General features: G+C 38.7%; 1 protein-coding gene and 1 long non-coding RNA gene across 5 annotated transcripts; both read right to left on the bottom strand.

Moving 5' to 3' along the window:
• Window positions 1-2,715: 2,715 nt before the first annotated feature.
• On the bottom strand, window positions 2,716-5,056 carry LOC143881212 (uncharacterized). Its single transcript, XR_013251909.1, has 4 exons — window positions 4,785-5,056; window positions 3,772-3,839; window positions 3,239-3,405; window positions 2,716-3,166 (listed from the first exon to the last, which is right to left on the bottom strand). It is a non-coding gene; the product is annotated as an uncharacterized LOC143881212 (long non-coding RNA).
• A 4,566-nt stretch (window positions 5,057-9,622) lies between these two features.
• On the bottom strand, window positions 9,623-14,389 carry LOC143882357 (inorganic phosphate transporter 1-4-like). 4 transcript variants are annotated; one of them, XM_077385905.1, is made up of 3 exons: window positions 14,238-14,289; window positions 12,393-12,474; window positions 9,623-11,593 (listed from the first exon to the last, which is right to left on the bottom strand). In XM_077385905.1, exon 3 carries the CDS (start codon window positions 11,470-11,472, stop codon window positions 9,862-9,864), a length of 1,611 nt encoding a protein of 536 aa, XP_077242020.1. In that variant the 5' UTR covers window positions 11,473-11,593; window positions 12,393-12,474; window positions 14,238-14,289; the 3' UTR covers window positions 9,623-9,861. The 4 variants fall into 4 exon arrangements, with proteins under 4 accessions (XP_077242020.1, XP_077242019.1, XP_077242021.1 ...); XM_077385904.1 differs by lacking the exon at window positions 12,393-12,474 and having other exon boundaries at window positions 14,238-14,389; XM_077385906.1 differs by lacking the exon at window positions 12,393-12,474 and having other exon boundaries at window positions 9,623-11,606; window positions 14,238-14,371.
• Window positions 14,390-14,651: the final 262 nt, after the last annotated feature.

Genomic DNA, 14,651 nt, shown 5'->3' with positions numbered 1-14,651 from the left:
TGGTGTGAAAAGGAGCATTGATTTTGTATTTCTAATTATGCAATGTATTTGTCATTATGCATTCCATATAATTTTGATTCATCTGGAATGCTCACTTTAAACTCTCATGCAGTTCCCCTGTACTGTACTAAGAAGCCATGATAAATTACTCTCTTCAGTTGGCTACCAAAACTCGTTTAGATGTTCAATGGTGAGTGCAACTCTATCATCAAAACTATTCTCTTTCTACGAGTACTCATCTCACTTCATTTCTCTTACAATTTTTTTTTATTCACAGGCTTGGACATTGTTTTTACTCGTACTTGATCATGGGATGCATGGACTTGAGGACTTCTCATCAAAGATTAGATGTAGAGTGGTTCAAGAAGATGTGTTATTTGTGTATTTTTTGTATGCTTTTGAACATACATGGTTTGCAACAGATGGTTTAGAACTTATTTGTATCACAGGAATTGGGCAGTTGTGGAGCCTTTATACAGGTTGTGGTGAAGCATTCTTTGTAGATTGTGGCTGGAATCCATTACTGTGGCTTTCAAGCCATTCCCATGGTTGTTATGCATTTCTTGTGTGGTTATCATTGCATTTTTTTGGATGTTGTGCTATTTATGTAGGCTGTTGTGCCTTTTCATACGATCTCATACCTTGGTGTGAACTGCTACTGCATGGTGATTCTCATGGACGGAATTACTATTTTTGTGTGGATTTCTTTCCTCATTCATGGAGTTTTGGAACAGGAACATGTGTGTGTGTGTGCGTGTGTGTGTGTGTGTGTGTGTGTGTGAGTGAGGGAAGACTGCTGTGGTTGGTATCTGCCCATATGAAGCACCCCAAGTCAGTTTGAAAGTGCTTGGTTCAAGTTGGGCATGATGTTATCCATGCTCCAGGTTGCAAGACAGCAAACTGAATCATCAGTGCCACACACAAGCGCCAATGTATCCCTTGACCCTTCAGGAACAGGAATATGTTCCCTAACATGGCCGGTCTATCTGTCTACACCTTTAGATGGTTGAAGAGATTGAACAGGTGGGCCATGATGAAGGCAGAAGATTATTCCAGATTTGCAAGGATGTAGGCTGCGCAGTCCCTCTATCAGCATTTCTTCTTTAGAGCGGCAGGTGGAGAATTTTAGTTAGTTTTGGTTGTAATTTATGTAGCTTGATAGGTTGCTGTTTGTTTTCTGGTAGGGGCACTCTGGTTTTCGGCTACATTTCGAATGTACTAGTTCATGTGACACCTTGTCCCATGGACTACCTCTTTTGTTTCTGGGATTATATTACTTAATAAAATTGTTGTCTTTAAAAAAACATTCAAGGAACAAGTTCATTGAAAATTATGTTTCAAGCTAACAATTGCCTTGGTGTGCATTCAGATAATGACTTTTGCAGGAGATCCAGATGATAAGAATTGGAATATGGACAAGGATGGTCTATCTTATGGTCCAGTATGAAAATGCAAATATGGACAAGGATGGTCTATCTCCTACACCTTTGTACTTCAGACGGGTTTCTTTTAGAGTTGTGAGACTTACACATCTCTGTTCTTCCATGAGATGACCTCTTAGATCATAGCGGCATTGGGTCTTTATTTTTCAAATGTTAATGATTTTACATAGCGTAATCATATCTTGAAATGGATACACATTTTCTATCAGCCTATCATCATCCATTTCCATCTTCATAGTGTAAAAGCTCCTCTAAAGCTGTCCGTGGCAGCTATCTTCACCTTGCGTAGGTGACTTTATAGAATGTAACACTCTCTCTCTCTCTCTCTCTCTCTCTCTCTCTCACACACACACACACACACACAACACATGAGCACATTCAACTGTACATAAAGGTTCTTAAAATATAAGAGAGAGAGAGAGAGAGAGAGAGAGATAGTTTATGATCCAATGGATGGGCATGCAGACTTCAATATAAAAAAGTACGGTGGTTGCATTCTTCAAAGTTTCTCTGCAATGGGCTGGGTTGCCAACGCAATCCTTCACATTTTCTTGCTTTTTTCATTCTCTGAAGAGAGAAAAACTGCCCAGAAGTGCTCATAAAGTCGTAAGAAGGTTTAAGGAAAATGCCCTAAACATCTATCACATCTTTTTTTGAAATAGAACATCTATAACATCTTAACTTTGAAAATACTAATAAGCACAAAGGCTACATGTTTAGGCTTTCAGTGGACAAATTAATTGCTTTTCAGCAATTTATCCTATGTTGCAGCAAGCTATGGCAAGCGGCATAATCTTTTAAAACCATCAAACAGTAGTATTTTAACCAAAACTTGCTCCCCATCATCCTGTGTAAAGTAACGAGGAGCTTTTATCAGACATGACAATGCATTGCATACACAAGCCTAATACAGTTTCGAGCGAGACTTTCTGACTGCAAAATTAGCTAAGGCTGCAGTTTCTTTACCGAGAATCACATGCAATATTAACCCCATAACTCAAATAATGTCAGTCTCCCTAACATCAGCACTTCAAAACCTTGTAGAACTTTCAACGGCATGTTAACAGAGTTTGCACTCGCACTGGTAGTAGGGAATCAACAGCGTCACCATCAGCCCAGTCCCCAGCTCGAAAGCACCCTCGCCATGCCTTGTCCTTTAACCAAACATGGAGCGCAACATTTTCAAATTACAGTTGAATGTCCACATTGGGGATGCTTCAGTAAGATTGTGATTAGCCAGTCATGTGACTAGCCTCCCTTGCAAGAGATGAAATATCCAAACTTACCTACCAAATCATTTTCAAATTACATAGAAGTGGAAATTGCACACTACTACCAATCTTGTATGTAGTCAATCCCACATATTCATCTTCTACAATCCCACATATTCACTTTGACATATAAAAAAGGAAAAAGGAAAAACACACTGCAACTACAAGTACTTTATTCCAGCCATTTCCATTATCTTTTACTGCCAAGCGTTGGATGACGACCTTCAATTTGGAAACCTCTCCCGTCATCTGTTGCATTAACCCCTTCAACTCAGATACCTCATCCTTCAATTTCGAAACCTCTCCCTTCGTCTGTTGCATTAACCCCTCCAACTCAGATACCTCATCCTTCAACCTTCGCAGACGATTGAATTCCCTCTGGGGCCCAAATTCGCGACGGGATAAAACATCCTCCAACCATACAAAATAAGAGCACCTCCAAGTGATACCATCCTGCGTGTTTTATAAATGTTAGAAATTAGAAATTGCTACAAACAAAATTTCACTCAAACAATGTCTACTTACATTGAAGTGGCAAGAGTATAAGACCCTCTCTTGGTTATCGTTGATATCCGTATCGGTTATCTTCAAAGTGGCTTTCTTCTTACAATGACATTTTAGTGCGGGTATTCTGAAAAAATTTGACCTTCCATCACTATTTGTAGATGAAGCCATTATTTTCTTTTCTCAACCTGCATCAGTTAAATACCCCCAAAGCAGGTACATGAAGTAACGTCAACAAACACATAGCATAATGACAAATACAAATGCATTAATGAAATTACAATGATTATAAAAAGATGCCAAAAGTATTTTCAGTTACCCCCCGTGGTTTCAATTTGTATAAGGTAGGCACCCTCATTGCTAATTAACTCTCAACACCGTAATTTTTATGATAATCACAACTTTAAAAAAAAAAAAAACTTAATTTTTATGATCATCACTTCCATCTCATTTGAAGCAAACCATCGAAACTAGCAAGCTGAATGGACTTTTGTAAGCCTAAAAGATGCTTTAAAAAACTTAAAATGCAAAGTCCACGTCAGCTACCTCCATACCTTGGAGCATCCTTCTCACATGACACTGCCAAGGTTCAAGGCCAATTACTACCTAAAAAAGATCGAACCTAGAAACATCAAACAAAATTAACTATTAAAACGAATAAGGCAGCTGATTAGAATTTCATAAATTAAATTAACAGATGAATGCAATGGCAATGTATGGAGACATAATGTAAAACCCCTGAAAAGTAAAGAAGAAATGAAGAAAGAAGTAGAAAGTTTGCATTCTACAAAACTGTTAACAAAATAAATAAAGCAGAAGACTTTTGAATGATTGAACAAATATTTTCTGCAACACATAATAAACAAGACACACAGAAAGAACACAATTACACGACAGACCACAAAACCCAACAAAATCTATGCTTAAACTCCTTCAAAAAAAAACACAATTACACGCCAGCCAACATTCTACAAAAAAAACACAAAAAAAAAATGTGTTTTAACTTTCAACATTGAAAATACTCTAATCAAGGGAATTATAATCCAAAAATTTCGAACTCAAATCCGAAAAAAGAACCCAAAACCCTAAATTCCAACCCAACAACCTAAATCAGATTTTAACCCAAATATGAACCCTAAAATCAGAAAATAAGAACCCTAAAATCAGAATAAACATTTCATTTCAAAATCATATTTCGGTTCAAGAAATCCGAAATTAAGAAGAAAAAATCCGCCCAGAACATCGATTTCAAAATCATAGATTTTTTCAAAATCTATGATTAAATCAAATGAGCAAAGTAGTTAGGGTTTTGAACCACGACAGCAAACGAAAGAAACCCACTTTTCATCTTATCTCTTCTCATTATTTCTATGATGAGAAGAGACCCACAGCAGACTAGTTACATTCATTTTCATTTTCAGCAGATTTTCTTCCTAATTTGCTCCTCAACAAGTTCTAGGCAGCAAGGATCGAAGAAAATCCATAACCCAAAATCGTGAGAGAGGAACAGAGTGTCTGAGAGAGAGAGAGAGAGAGAGAGAGAGAGAGAGAGAGAGAGATGAAATACCTGTGAGAGGGAGAGACCGGCTCCGATGGAAAATATGCTTGGGGGAGGGAGAGACCAGCGACCATCGATTTGGGTTTTCTCAAATACGAGATTTTGGGGTTTTGCGATTTTGGGGGAGGGGAGGGAGAGACCAGCAGACGATTTTGGGTTTTTAAATCACGATTTTTGCAATTTTGGGTTTTGATTTTGGGGGAAGGAGAGACCAGCATCCGGATTTTGGGTTTTGAGGTTGCGATTTTGGGTTTTTGGTTTTTGAAGGGAGAGGTTTTGAGGTTGTGATTTTGGGTTTTTGGTTTTCTTTCATTTGGAATGGACGGTGCGATGAAAGACATCCGACGGCTGCTGGAGTAGTGCGTAGGAACGCTACCTACGCCAGTGTGTAGGAAAAGTTATATATATATATATATATATATATATATATATATATATATATATATATAAGTTATCTACACATATGTGTAGATAAGTTATCTACACACTAGCTTAAAATACAGTGGGGGCCACATTATTTGGGTGATCCAAACCATTCATTTTTAAGGCCCTCACATAGATAGGGTGTCTACAAAAAATCAGATCCATAGGATCATCCTAACCATTCGAACTGTGGAGACAAAAAATGGACTAATTTGTGAAGGTTTAAAGACATCCATTTTACCTCCACAAATCGTAGGGTTGGGATGATCCTATGGATCTGATTTTTTGTAGACACCCTATCTATGTGAGGGCTTTTAAAATGGATGGCTTGGATCACCCTAACAATGTGGGGCCCCACTGTATTTTAAGCTAGTGTGTAGAGAACTCTCTACACATATGTCTAGGAACCGTTTTCTCATATATATATATATATATATATATATATATATATATATATATATATATATATAGAGAGAGAGAGAGAGAGAGAGAAAACATTTCCTACACACTTGTGTAGGTAAGTTACCTACACACTAGCTTAAAATACAGTGGGGGCCCACATTGTTTGGGTGATCCAAACCATTCATTTGAATGGTCCTCACAGAGATAGGGTGTCCACAAAAAATCAGATCCATAGGATCATCCCAACCATTCAAACTATGGAGGCAAAAAATGGACTAATTTGTGAAGGTTTATACACATCCAGTTTACCTCCACAAATCGTAGGGTTGGGATGATCCTATGGATCTGATTTTTTGTGGACACCCTATCTCTGTGAGGACCATTCAAATGAATGGTTTGGATCACCCAAACAATGTGAGCCCTCACTGTATTTTAAGCTAGTGTGTAGGTAACTTACCTACACAAGTGTGTAGGAAATGTTTTCTCATATATATATTGATTTTCAAGAAACTGTTCTCTAGTTCTAAACTTACAATTCTATATGGTCAATACTGCCATGTGATGATCATAGCAAATTGAACATGATCGTTGGATATTTGCCATCGCTTAAGATGTTCAGATATTTGTCCTAGCTTAAGATCTTCCGAGAAGTGTCTTATAAATACAACTTTAGATGTAACTATATTTCAGGTTATGAATACAGCTCACATAGTAAATTTAGCAATACAGCACTATTTTTTACTTGATCACTGCTCCTAATAGAAGATAGGGGTTTGTTAGAGAATTTCGCGGAAGGGCATTGCTACCTTTTGCATGATAGAACAGCCACGCGGGCTCACTTTTCATCAAATTTTGTCATATTCATTTAATTCATCTGATCTGGCTGTTCTCTCATGCAAAAGTCAGCCACGAAATGGTTTTCCGTGAGATTCCCTAGCAAATCCCTTTTTTAGAAAGTTTTTAGGGAATTTAGCATAAAGGCATTTCACAGCTGGCTTTTGCATGAGAGAACAGCCACGTGGGCTCACTTTCCACTAGATTTTGTCTTATTCATTTAATTCATCTGCTTTGGCTGTTCTCTCATGCAAAAGTCAGCTGGCGAAATGGCTTTCTACGAAATTCCTTAGCAAATCCCTTTTTGGAATTTGCTAGGGAATTTCGCGGAAAGGCATTTCATGGCTGACTTTTGCATTAGGGACCACCTAGGCAGGCTCACTTTTCAGCAGATTTTGTCTTATTCATTTAATTCATCTGATGTGACTGTATGGCTTTCCAATAAATTCACAAGCAAATCTCATTTCCATTACTCATTTAGTTGTCAATGTCTTCTTATTTTCCCCTCCAGAACAGGGCATGGTAGTGCAGACACAGGCCGAATTCTCCACATAACTAAGGCAAATAAAAACTTTGGTTCATTATTGATAAATACAACCCTTTTTTTAGAATATTGTGCACTTGCTTCCCAAATATCCACTTGCCTCAACTCCCATGCATGTGAACTAAACCTCATACCTAATGCCGTTACTTAATAATTACTAAACAAACGAGCCCTGAAATTTCTTGTCTATGATTCATGTTAGAAAATTGATGTGCAAATCTGTAATTTAGGATTCGAGAATACCTTATAACAAATTAACCTCACAACTTGAAGACAGAAATCAATAATACTATTTTCTGCAATAATAATCTGTAAAGAAAAAGAGAAATCGTTAGATCACTTATCGAGTTGAGGCACAAAGAATCTTCGCTGTCCTTAAGGCAAATCTCGCCCCCACTATGACGAATCAACGGTGCAGATGGGTGTCTCGGCGTATGCCTCCAGGATACAACAACTCTCGCTCCAGGGGTGTGCACTCACGCAGCCCGGATGCCTAAGAACTCGCTTATATTTGCCAAAAGCCTTGAGCAGAAAACCAGAGAAGAGAAATATAAGCGAGAGTTGTTGGCAAGACTAAGAGAGTGAAGAAGAAGGCTAAGAGAGTGAAAGTATATATATGGCCACTCTCATCCTCTTACACTTTCCATCTAAGACTAAAGTTTTCTCATGACTTTAGTCCTTTTGGAGGGAAGCCCAAGTAATTTGAATGAGAAGTCCAAAAGTATACATATAATGACTAAAAACACCCCATTGTAAGTTTGAATTACAAAAAGACTTTTTTCACATAAAAAGTCAACAATTCCTTCCACGTTGGTTTGACTATGTGAGAGCTACCAAATAGATTGGCATTGAGAATCAACACAAGTGGGAGAAAGATCTATTTTGATAGCCTCATCCCAACAGTCCCCAAGTCTCTATTGTCCCCAAGTCTATCTTTTACGCAACACAAATCAGTGTATTTATGACTACTAGAGGGGGCTGTCCCAAGTAAAAAAATGGGCAAACAGCCCCTTTCAGTGTATTTATGACTACTACTTTACACTAGAGGGGGCTGTACCAAGGAAAAAAATGGGCAAATATATCATTTTCCTACATATTTGAGTGTGAAGTTGGCCCATCACCTCTGGGCCATTGTATAAAAGTCACAACAATTGTATGGTTCCTACCAATATAGCCAGGACCACACATACTTTTGAACCAAAGACTCTGAATAATCAGTTTTGGACTCACAATCTGTTGTCAAGATCTAAAACGAACAGGACCTTAGGATATAATTCAAAGGGATGCATAGTTAGATACTTAGATCCAAGTATCCAACAGCAATGCAAAAACCCTGTACATTAACTATCGGATCCCTAGGATCCATTGGACCGTCCGGGTCCATTGGCATCCCTAGATCCAATCCTAATATACGGAGCTACAATGTGAGAGTAAGCTTTCACCCAAATTGTCACATTTGAAAAGGTCAACAGTACCAAACACTTGGAACCCACAAACACAAAACTACAAGCAAATCTCTCTCAACCTGCACACAATTGTCTAAATAAACGACAGATAGAGAAAAGTGCCAAAATGTAAAGCCAAGAAAGTCTTCTTCCATCAGCCTTCAATGTGTATTATACACAACAAAATATGGGAATTTTCATTTACGATGGCAACTTACAATAAGTTGGATGCAAAACAGAGTAAAAACTAAAACCCATTATAGTAAAATGACAAAGAGAAACGAGATTAGAAGATAAGAACAAGGAGAAAGATCCCTCTTCTTTCCCACTCCAAAATGACGAAGAGAAACGAGATTAATCTCAACCCTTCATAATGTGACGCACTTAGACGCAACAAAGGTGAGAAAATGTATATATATTAAAAGGCTATGTATAATCTTCCCAATGAGATTTTTTTCTCTCTCTATCAAGGGCAAGAAACACTAAATTAATGGTTTGGACCATTTTCACAAGTGGGTTCCACTTAGTAATTCATTTCATAGCAGTATTTATGAAGAAAAAAAATGGAAATTCATCAAGAAAGGAAAAAGAGGAACAGAGGAAAAGAAAGAAAGAAAAAAAATCTAAAAAACCAATCGATGCGTCTAAAAACTGTGAATAGTGCTATTATCAAACTATGATAGTGGGGATATTTCTCCCAAAACTCAAGATTTCATAATAATTGGTAATGTATTTTGAATAATGTTATTGTTCGCTTGTATGTACTTTGAACAACATTTTACTCTTATGCCGTATGTTTGTATTATGCATAAAAATAAGAGTACAAATTATCAGGAATGACTTGGGTTCCGAGTCATAGGAATAAGACATAAGATATTATAAACTTATGGAGCATGTAATTATTAGAGCTCCAACGGTTGTTCCAAACAAGACACTTCAGATCCAACGCTAGTGCACAAATCCGGTATATAAACTATCTGATCCCTTGGATCCATTGGACAATCCGGGTCCATTGGGAACCCTAGATCCGATCCTAATCTCCAGCTGCAATGTGTGAGTAAGCTTTCACCTAAACTGCTACTTTTGAAAACGTCCACAATTCCAGCCACTTGGAACCCACACACAAAACTACAAGCAAATCTCTCTCAACCTCCACACAATTGTCTAACAAAACAACAGAAAGAGAAAAGTGCGAAATATAAGGCCAAGAAAGTCTTCTTCCATCAGTCTTCAATGGCAGTGTATTATTATTATACACAGCAAAATATGGGAATTTTCATTTACGATGGCAACTTATAATAGGCTGGAAGCAAAACAGAGTAAAAACATAAACCTATTATAGTAAAATGACAAAGAGAAACGAGATTAGAAGATAAGAAAAAGGAGAAAGAACCCTCTTCTTTCCCACTCCAGAAACAAACTTAAGGGACTAAACCCTCTAAACAGGAACAGTTCTATTATGCCCCGCGCCGGCCGCTAACTCCACCGAGTCCTCCCCATCTTCATTTTCATTAGACAAATCCTCAAGTGATCTCCCCTTCGATTCCGGCACCAAGAACGTAAACAACAAACCCAACACACTACAACCCGCGAGCACAAACAGAGAATTCCTCACCCCAATCCCCGGCGGGTACCCGGCATCGGTCAAATTCTTGTCCGTACTCTGAGCAGCGTATAAGAACCCGAAAGCCCCGATGATCGCCCCGGCCTTTCCGGCGGCTGCCGAGATCCCATGACATGTTGATCGGAGCCTCGCCGGGAAGATCTCGGCGGGCACAATGAAAGTAGTACTATTAGGTCCGAAATTCGCAAAAAAGAAGGTTAAACCATACATAACAACAAACCCAATATGGTGATGAGTCCAGTGGTTGTAGGGTACCGCTAAAGCAATCATAAAAACAGTCATGAAGAAGAACCCCATCACTTGAATTGTGAACCTCCCAATATGATCAATCAAGGCAACTGTAAACCAGTAACCAGGGACAGTCCCACATAGGGCAATTAAGGTTTGAGCCCTTGCGATCTTAAAAACTTCTTGAATTGCATTCATGGTTTGAGGCTTAGGAATCCATCCAACCGCGCTGAAAATATCCTTTTGGAACAAATTCTGACTGTAAAAGGCAATATCAAGCAAGAACCAAGTAGTAGTAGTCCCAAGTAAATGCATCCCATGCCTACGTGCGAATTCGCGCGAGAAAAGCCCGAAAGAATTCGAAGATTTACCCAAATCCTCAATCTTTTCCTGTTCAGGTTGGATGTCCATTTGAAGAACTTTGGACATATCAGAAGCAGCTTGTTTTGCATTCTTAGCTACTAAGGCAGTATACCTGGCAGTTTCAGGCATTTTCATCCTCCAATAGTAAGTTAAGGCCGCGGGTAGGGCCCCAAATATAACAATGATCCTCCAAACATAGTCCGCTTGTGGGACAGTAGACCCTACAGGGTCCACAGAATAGGGTGGCACATCATATTTGGCCTTAAATGCAGCCGAGACTATAATCGCAACCATTCCTCCAGCAAGAATTCCAAACCCTTGCATTGCAAAAACCGCAGCAATAAAAGCACCCCTAGTTTTTTTATTGGCGTATTCAGACATTATAGTGGCGGATAGTGGGTAATCACCACCAATGCCAAACCCAAGCCAGAATCGAAAAAAACAGAGGGTGGCGATAACAGATTTAGGGGTGTTACTAAAAGATAGTGCGGACCCAATTGAGCAAATAACCATGAGCATTAGGGTCATACCATAGACCCTTTTTCGGCCCATTTTGTCACCGAGCCATCCGAAGAAGAGCTGACCTGCGAGAGTCCCGCAGAGGGCGACTCCGTTAACGGCCGCGGCCACGTTAGGAGGGAGAGTTCCGGGCTTTGGGTGGCCATCAACATGGTAGTAGATCCGGCCCAAGAGTTTAGTAACGAGGGATATGCAAAAGAGATCATAAGCGTCGGTGAAAAATCCCATGCCTGCTATCACAATCGCTGTGAAATGGTACCATTGGGTTTTGGCCACATCTAGAGCGTTTAGAACTTGGAGTTGTTCTTTAGCCATGGTGGTGAATTTTTCACCACGCTCTCTCTCTCTCTCTTTTCTTTCCTTGCTTTTTTTTTTGCCCTTTGAGGAGTCTCCTCTATTCTCTTTTTATTTTGCCTTCTCTTTTCTTTGGGTAGACCTGCAACCAAGAACTAGGCGTTTAGATAGAGGGTTAGTTGAGCCAATTTCGGGAGGATGAGAAGACTTTGACTTTGTTTAGGATTCTATTTTAAGTGTGAAATTCAAATACATCTGACGGTGGAGATTATTAGTTGGTGGAAAGTGGGAATCGTTTGATTTGATGAAACCGTGTTGAAATAAAATAAGGGTTGTGGGCCCCAAATTTGTATTGTGTTTTCAGTGTGAATCACAGACACATCAGACGGTGGAAATCAGTCGGTTTGATGAAGCTGTGTTTATGTGAAATCAAGGCTATTTTTAGTTTGAATCACAGACACATCAAACGGTGGAAGACAGTCGGTAGAAAGTGGGAACTGTCCGATTTTATGATGCCAATGTTCATAAGAAATCAAGGCATGTGGGCCCAAATTCCCGATCATTTTTTAGTTTTACCTAGAGATTTTCATATAAGGTAAATAAGGTCGGTTGGTGATATCAAACATCAAGATTTTAAAAATGGGTAGTGATATTCACCTCCTTTTTTAATACCCACAATGAAATTTACTAGTTTGTTTTTTTAGGGTAAGTTGATGAGGCTCAAATAGAGAGTTAGATTCATGGAGATTTTTATAAGAGCAAGTAAGGCCGGTTGGTTATCTGAAACATCAAGATTTTAAATACGGGTATTGATATATTCAACCCTTGTTTACTTGAGACAGCCCCTCTGCTGTATTTATGACTACTATTTTAGACTTAGAGTTAGCTGTCCCAAGTGAAAAAAAGGAATATATTCAAAAGATGTAGAAAATGGGACCCACTTGTTTATTCGGAGTTCGACAAAGTCAAACCTGGTGGGTCCCACACCGCATGCCAGATTCGTCGGCTAATATGCAGCTCTACCTGCGAACGATTTTAATTTTTAACACGGAATTTCCTTGTCCTCTACTTTTTTATTGAAAAACTTGTCACTGAGCGCAAGAATCAAAACAGAGAAAACAGAGACAAGAAGGAAATTAAGCTTTTAAGGGTATTTTCGTAATTTAACTCGGCAAAATTAAGGGTGTTTTTATCAATTCAGCTCTGGCAACTTTAGGAGGAAGACAGAGAGGGAACAGGGTCCATATTCTCCTGAGCATAATAAGATCGAAAAGAAAAGTAGATAGAGAAACCCAAAGAAGGCTAAAAGGCCAAATCTTCTAAAAAACCAAGCTCCATGATAACAGGAAAAGTAGAAAAAACAAGAAGAAAATTTTCACCACCACTCACCCATCACAACATTGTCAACGTCACCATCACTCACCCATCAAAATTTTGAATTACAAAAAATCAATTCCAAGAAAAAAAATCAAAATAATATGCGAAAAATAAAACCAAAATGAATTGAAATAGTAATCCTAAGATCGTTAACAACATTCACAATATATTCAAAAGAAAGAAAAGAAATGAGAAAAAGGACTGAAATAGAAATTCCAAGCAGTGTTTAAAAACACGGATGCAACGCGAAAAGCGGCCAAGAAAAATCCTTATCGACTCGGCGCGGATGCGTCCAAGAACGCAATTGACGCGGCTGAGTACTCGGTTGATGCGGTGGAGTTTCTATTGACTCTGTAGGGCAAAATGAGGAGTTTCTATTGACTCTATAGGAAAAAATGCAGAATGCGGATGCGGTGCAGCGCTGACGCGGCCAAGGTAAAAGGGAGTCGACTAGGGGGGCAGGAGTCAACGCGGACGTGGGGGAGTTTTAAAACACTGATTCCAAGATCCCCATAAATTCCAAAAAAAAATCAGAAAATAAATATAAAATAGTCCATGACACGGAAAAATTGGTATATTTTAAAAACCAGGTTAAAAGGATAAGCTAAGGATAAAAAAAAAGAAAGGAAACTAGAAATGAAACCAACGTAAATGTACACCATAACAAGGGGCATCTCGGTCATTTGAACAAATCTGTTCCATGCATCTCTGCTTTGCTTTTCTTATCCATAGGAAGTAAAATCTACGAGATCTCGTGTCTTTTCTACCTGAAATTCTCAGTGGAGAAACACTTTTGATAATGGCACTACTTACTCTGTTTCTTGAAATTTTGATGAGCGATTTGGGAAAATAATTGTCGGTTTCTTGAAAAGCTAACATACGCTCCAAAAATCAAACCCACAAAAAATAAAATCAATATAAAAATTAGGAAAACGCTTCCAAAACAGGATTTCGTCAGGAAAATAAAGACGAAAGTGAAATTAAGCGATCTTTTTCTCTCTTTTTTTTCCAAACGAAATCCCCTTTTGCTAACAGAACTCTAAAAATAACAATGAAATCCTTCATTCTCGCTTCGATTCTTGACCCAAAACCTAGATCATATCCACTTAAACAGAAAGATAAAAGATACAAAGGGAGTGATATTCCCCCCCCCCCCGCTGACGGATGAAATACCCCCTTTAACGTTATAAGAAAAACGTTAAAGGGGTGAATTCATCCTCAAGCAGTGAACCATTCTCACAGAAACCGTTTAAGCGTGCGGGGGGGGGGGGGGGGGGGGATATCATTTCCCAAGATACAAAGGGAAAAAAATCCCGAAATAAGCTAAACTACTATTCTACTGAGAAGAAAGGTTTCTTAGACATTCTAATGAGAAATAAAGCAAACCAAGGAATTATGAGAATTCATACCTTTTCTCAGAGAATCAAAAACTTTAGAACCTTCTTTCTCGAGCAGAGAGAGAGAGAGAGAGAGAGTTGTCTGGTGGAAGGAGGAAGCAGAGGCCGTTTATTTAATAGCAAATGAAAAAGGAATCTAAAAAGGGAATATGCTTTTCCAGTCAACGAGGGCAGTTTCGGCGGCCTCTCCTAATTCCCACGTCTACGTTTCCTTCCGCGACTTCTTTTTTGTTGTAATTTTTTATGGCCAAAATTTACAACCCGGTCCTTTGGTATTTGCCACCCACCTTTTAGTATGAAATCTTTATAGATGTAAATGGATATTCGAAAATTCAATTACCATCCGCATTTGGAACTGTTTAAAGAGTATATTATCCGAACCCGTTTATGACATATCCGGCTTTTAGTAGATGCGAATCTGATAAA

The sequence above is a fragment of the Tasmannia lanceolata genome, unplaced genomic scaffold, assembly GCF_043159265.1.
Source record: "Tasmannia lanceolata isolate RefF3 unplaced genomic scaffold, GAP_Taslan_0.1 ptg000007l, whole genome shotgun sequence".
In the NCBI taxonomy this organism is placed as follows: Eukaryota; Viridiplantae; Streptophyta; class Magnoliopsida; order Canellales; family Winteraceae; genus Tasmannia; species Tasmannia lanceolata.
Note: the sequence above shows the minus strand (reverse complement) of the source record. Positions and strands in the feature narration are given on the sequence as shown.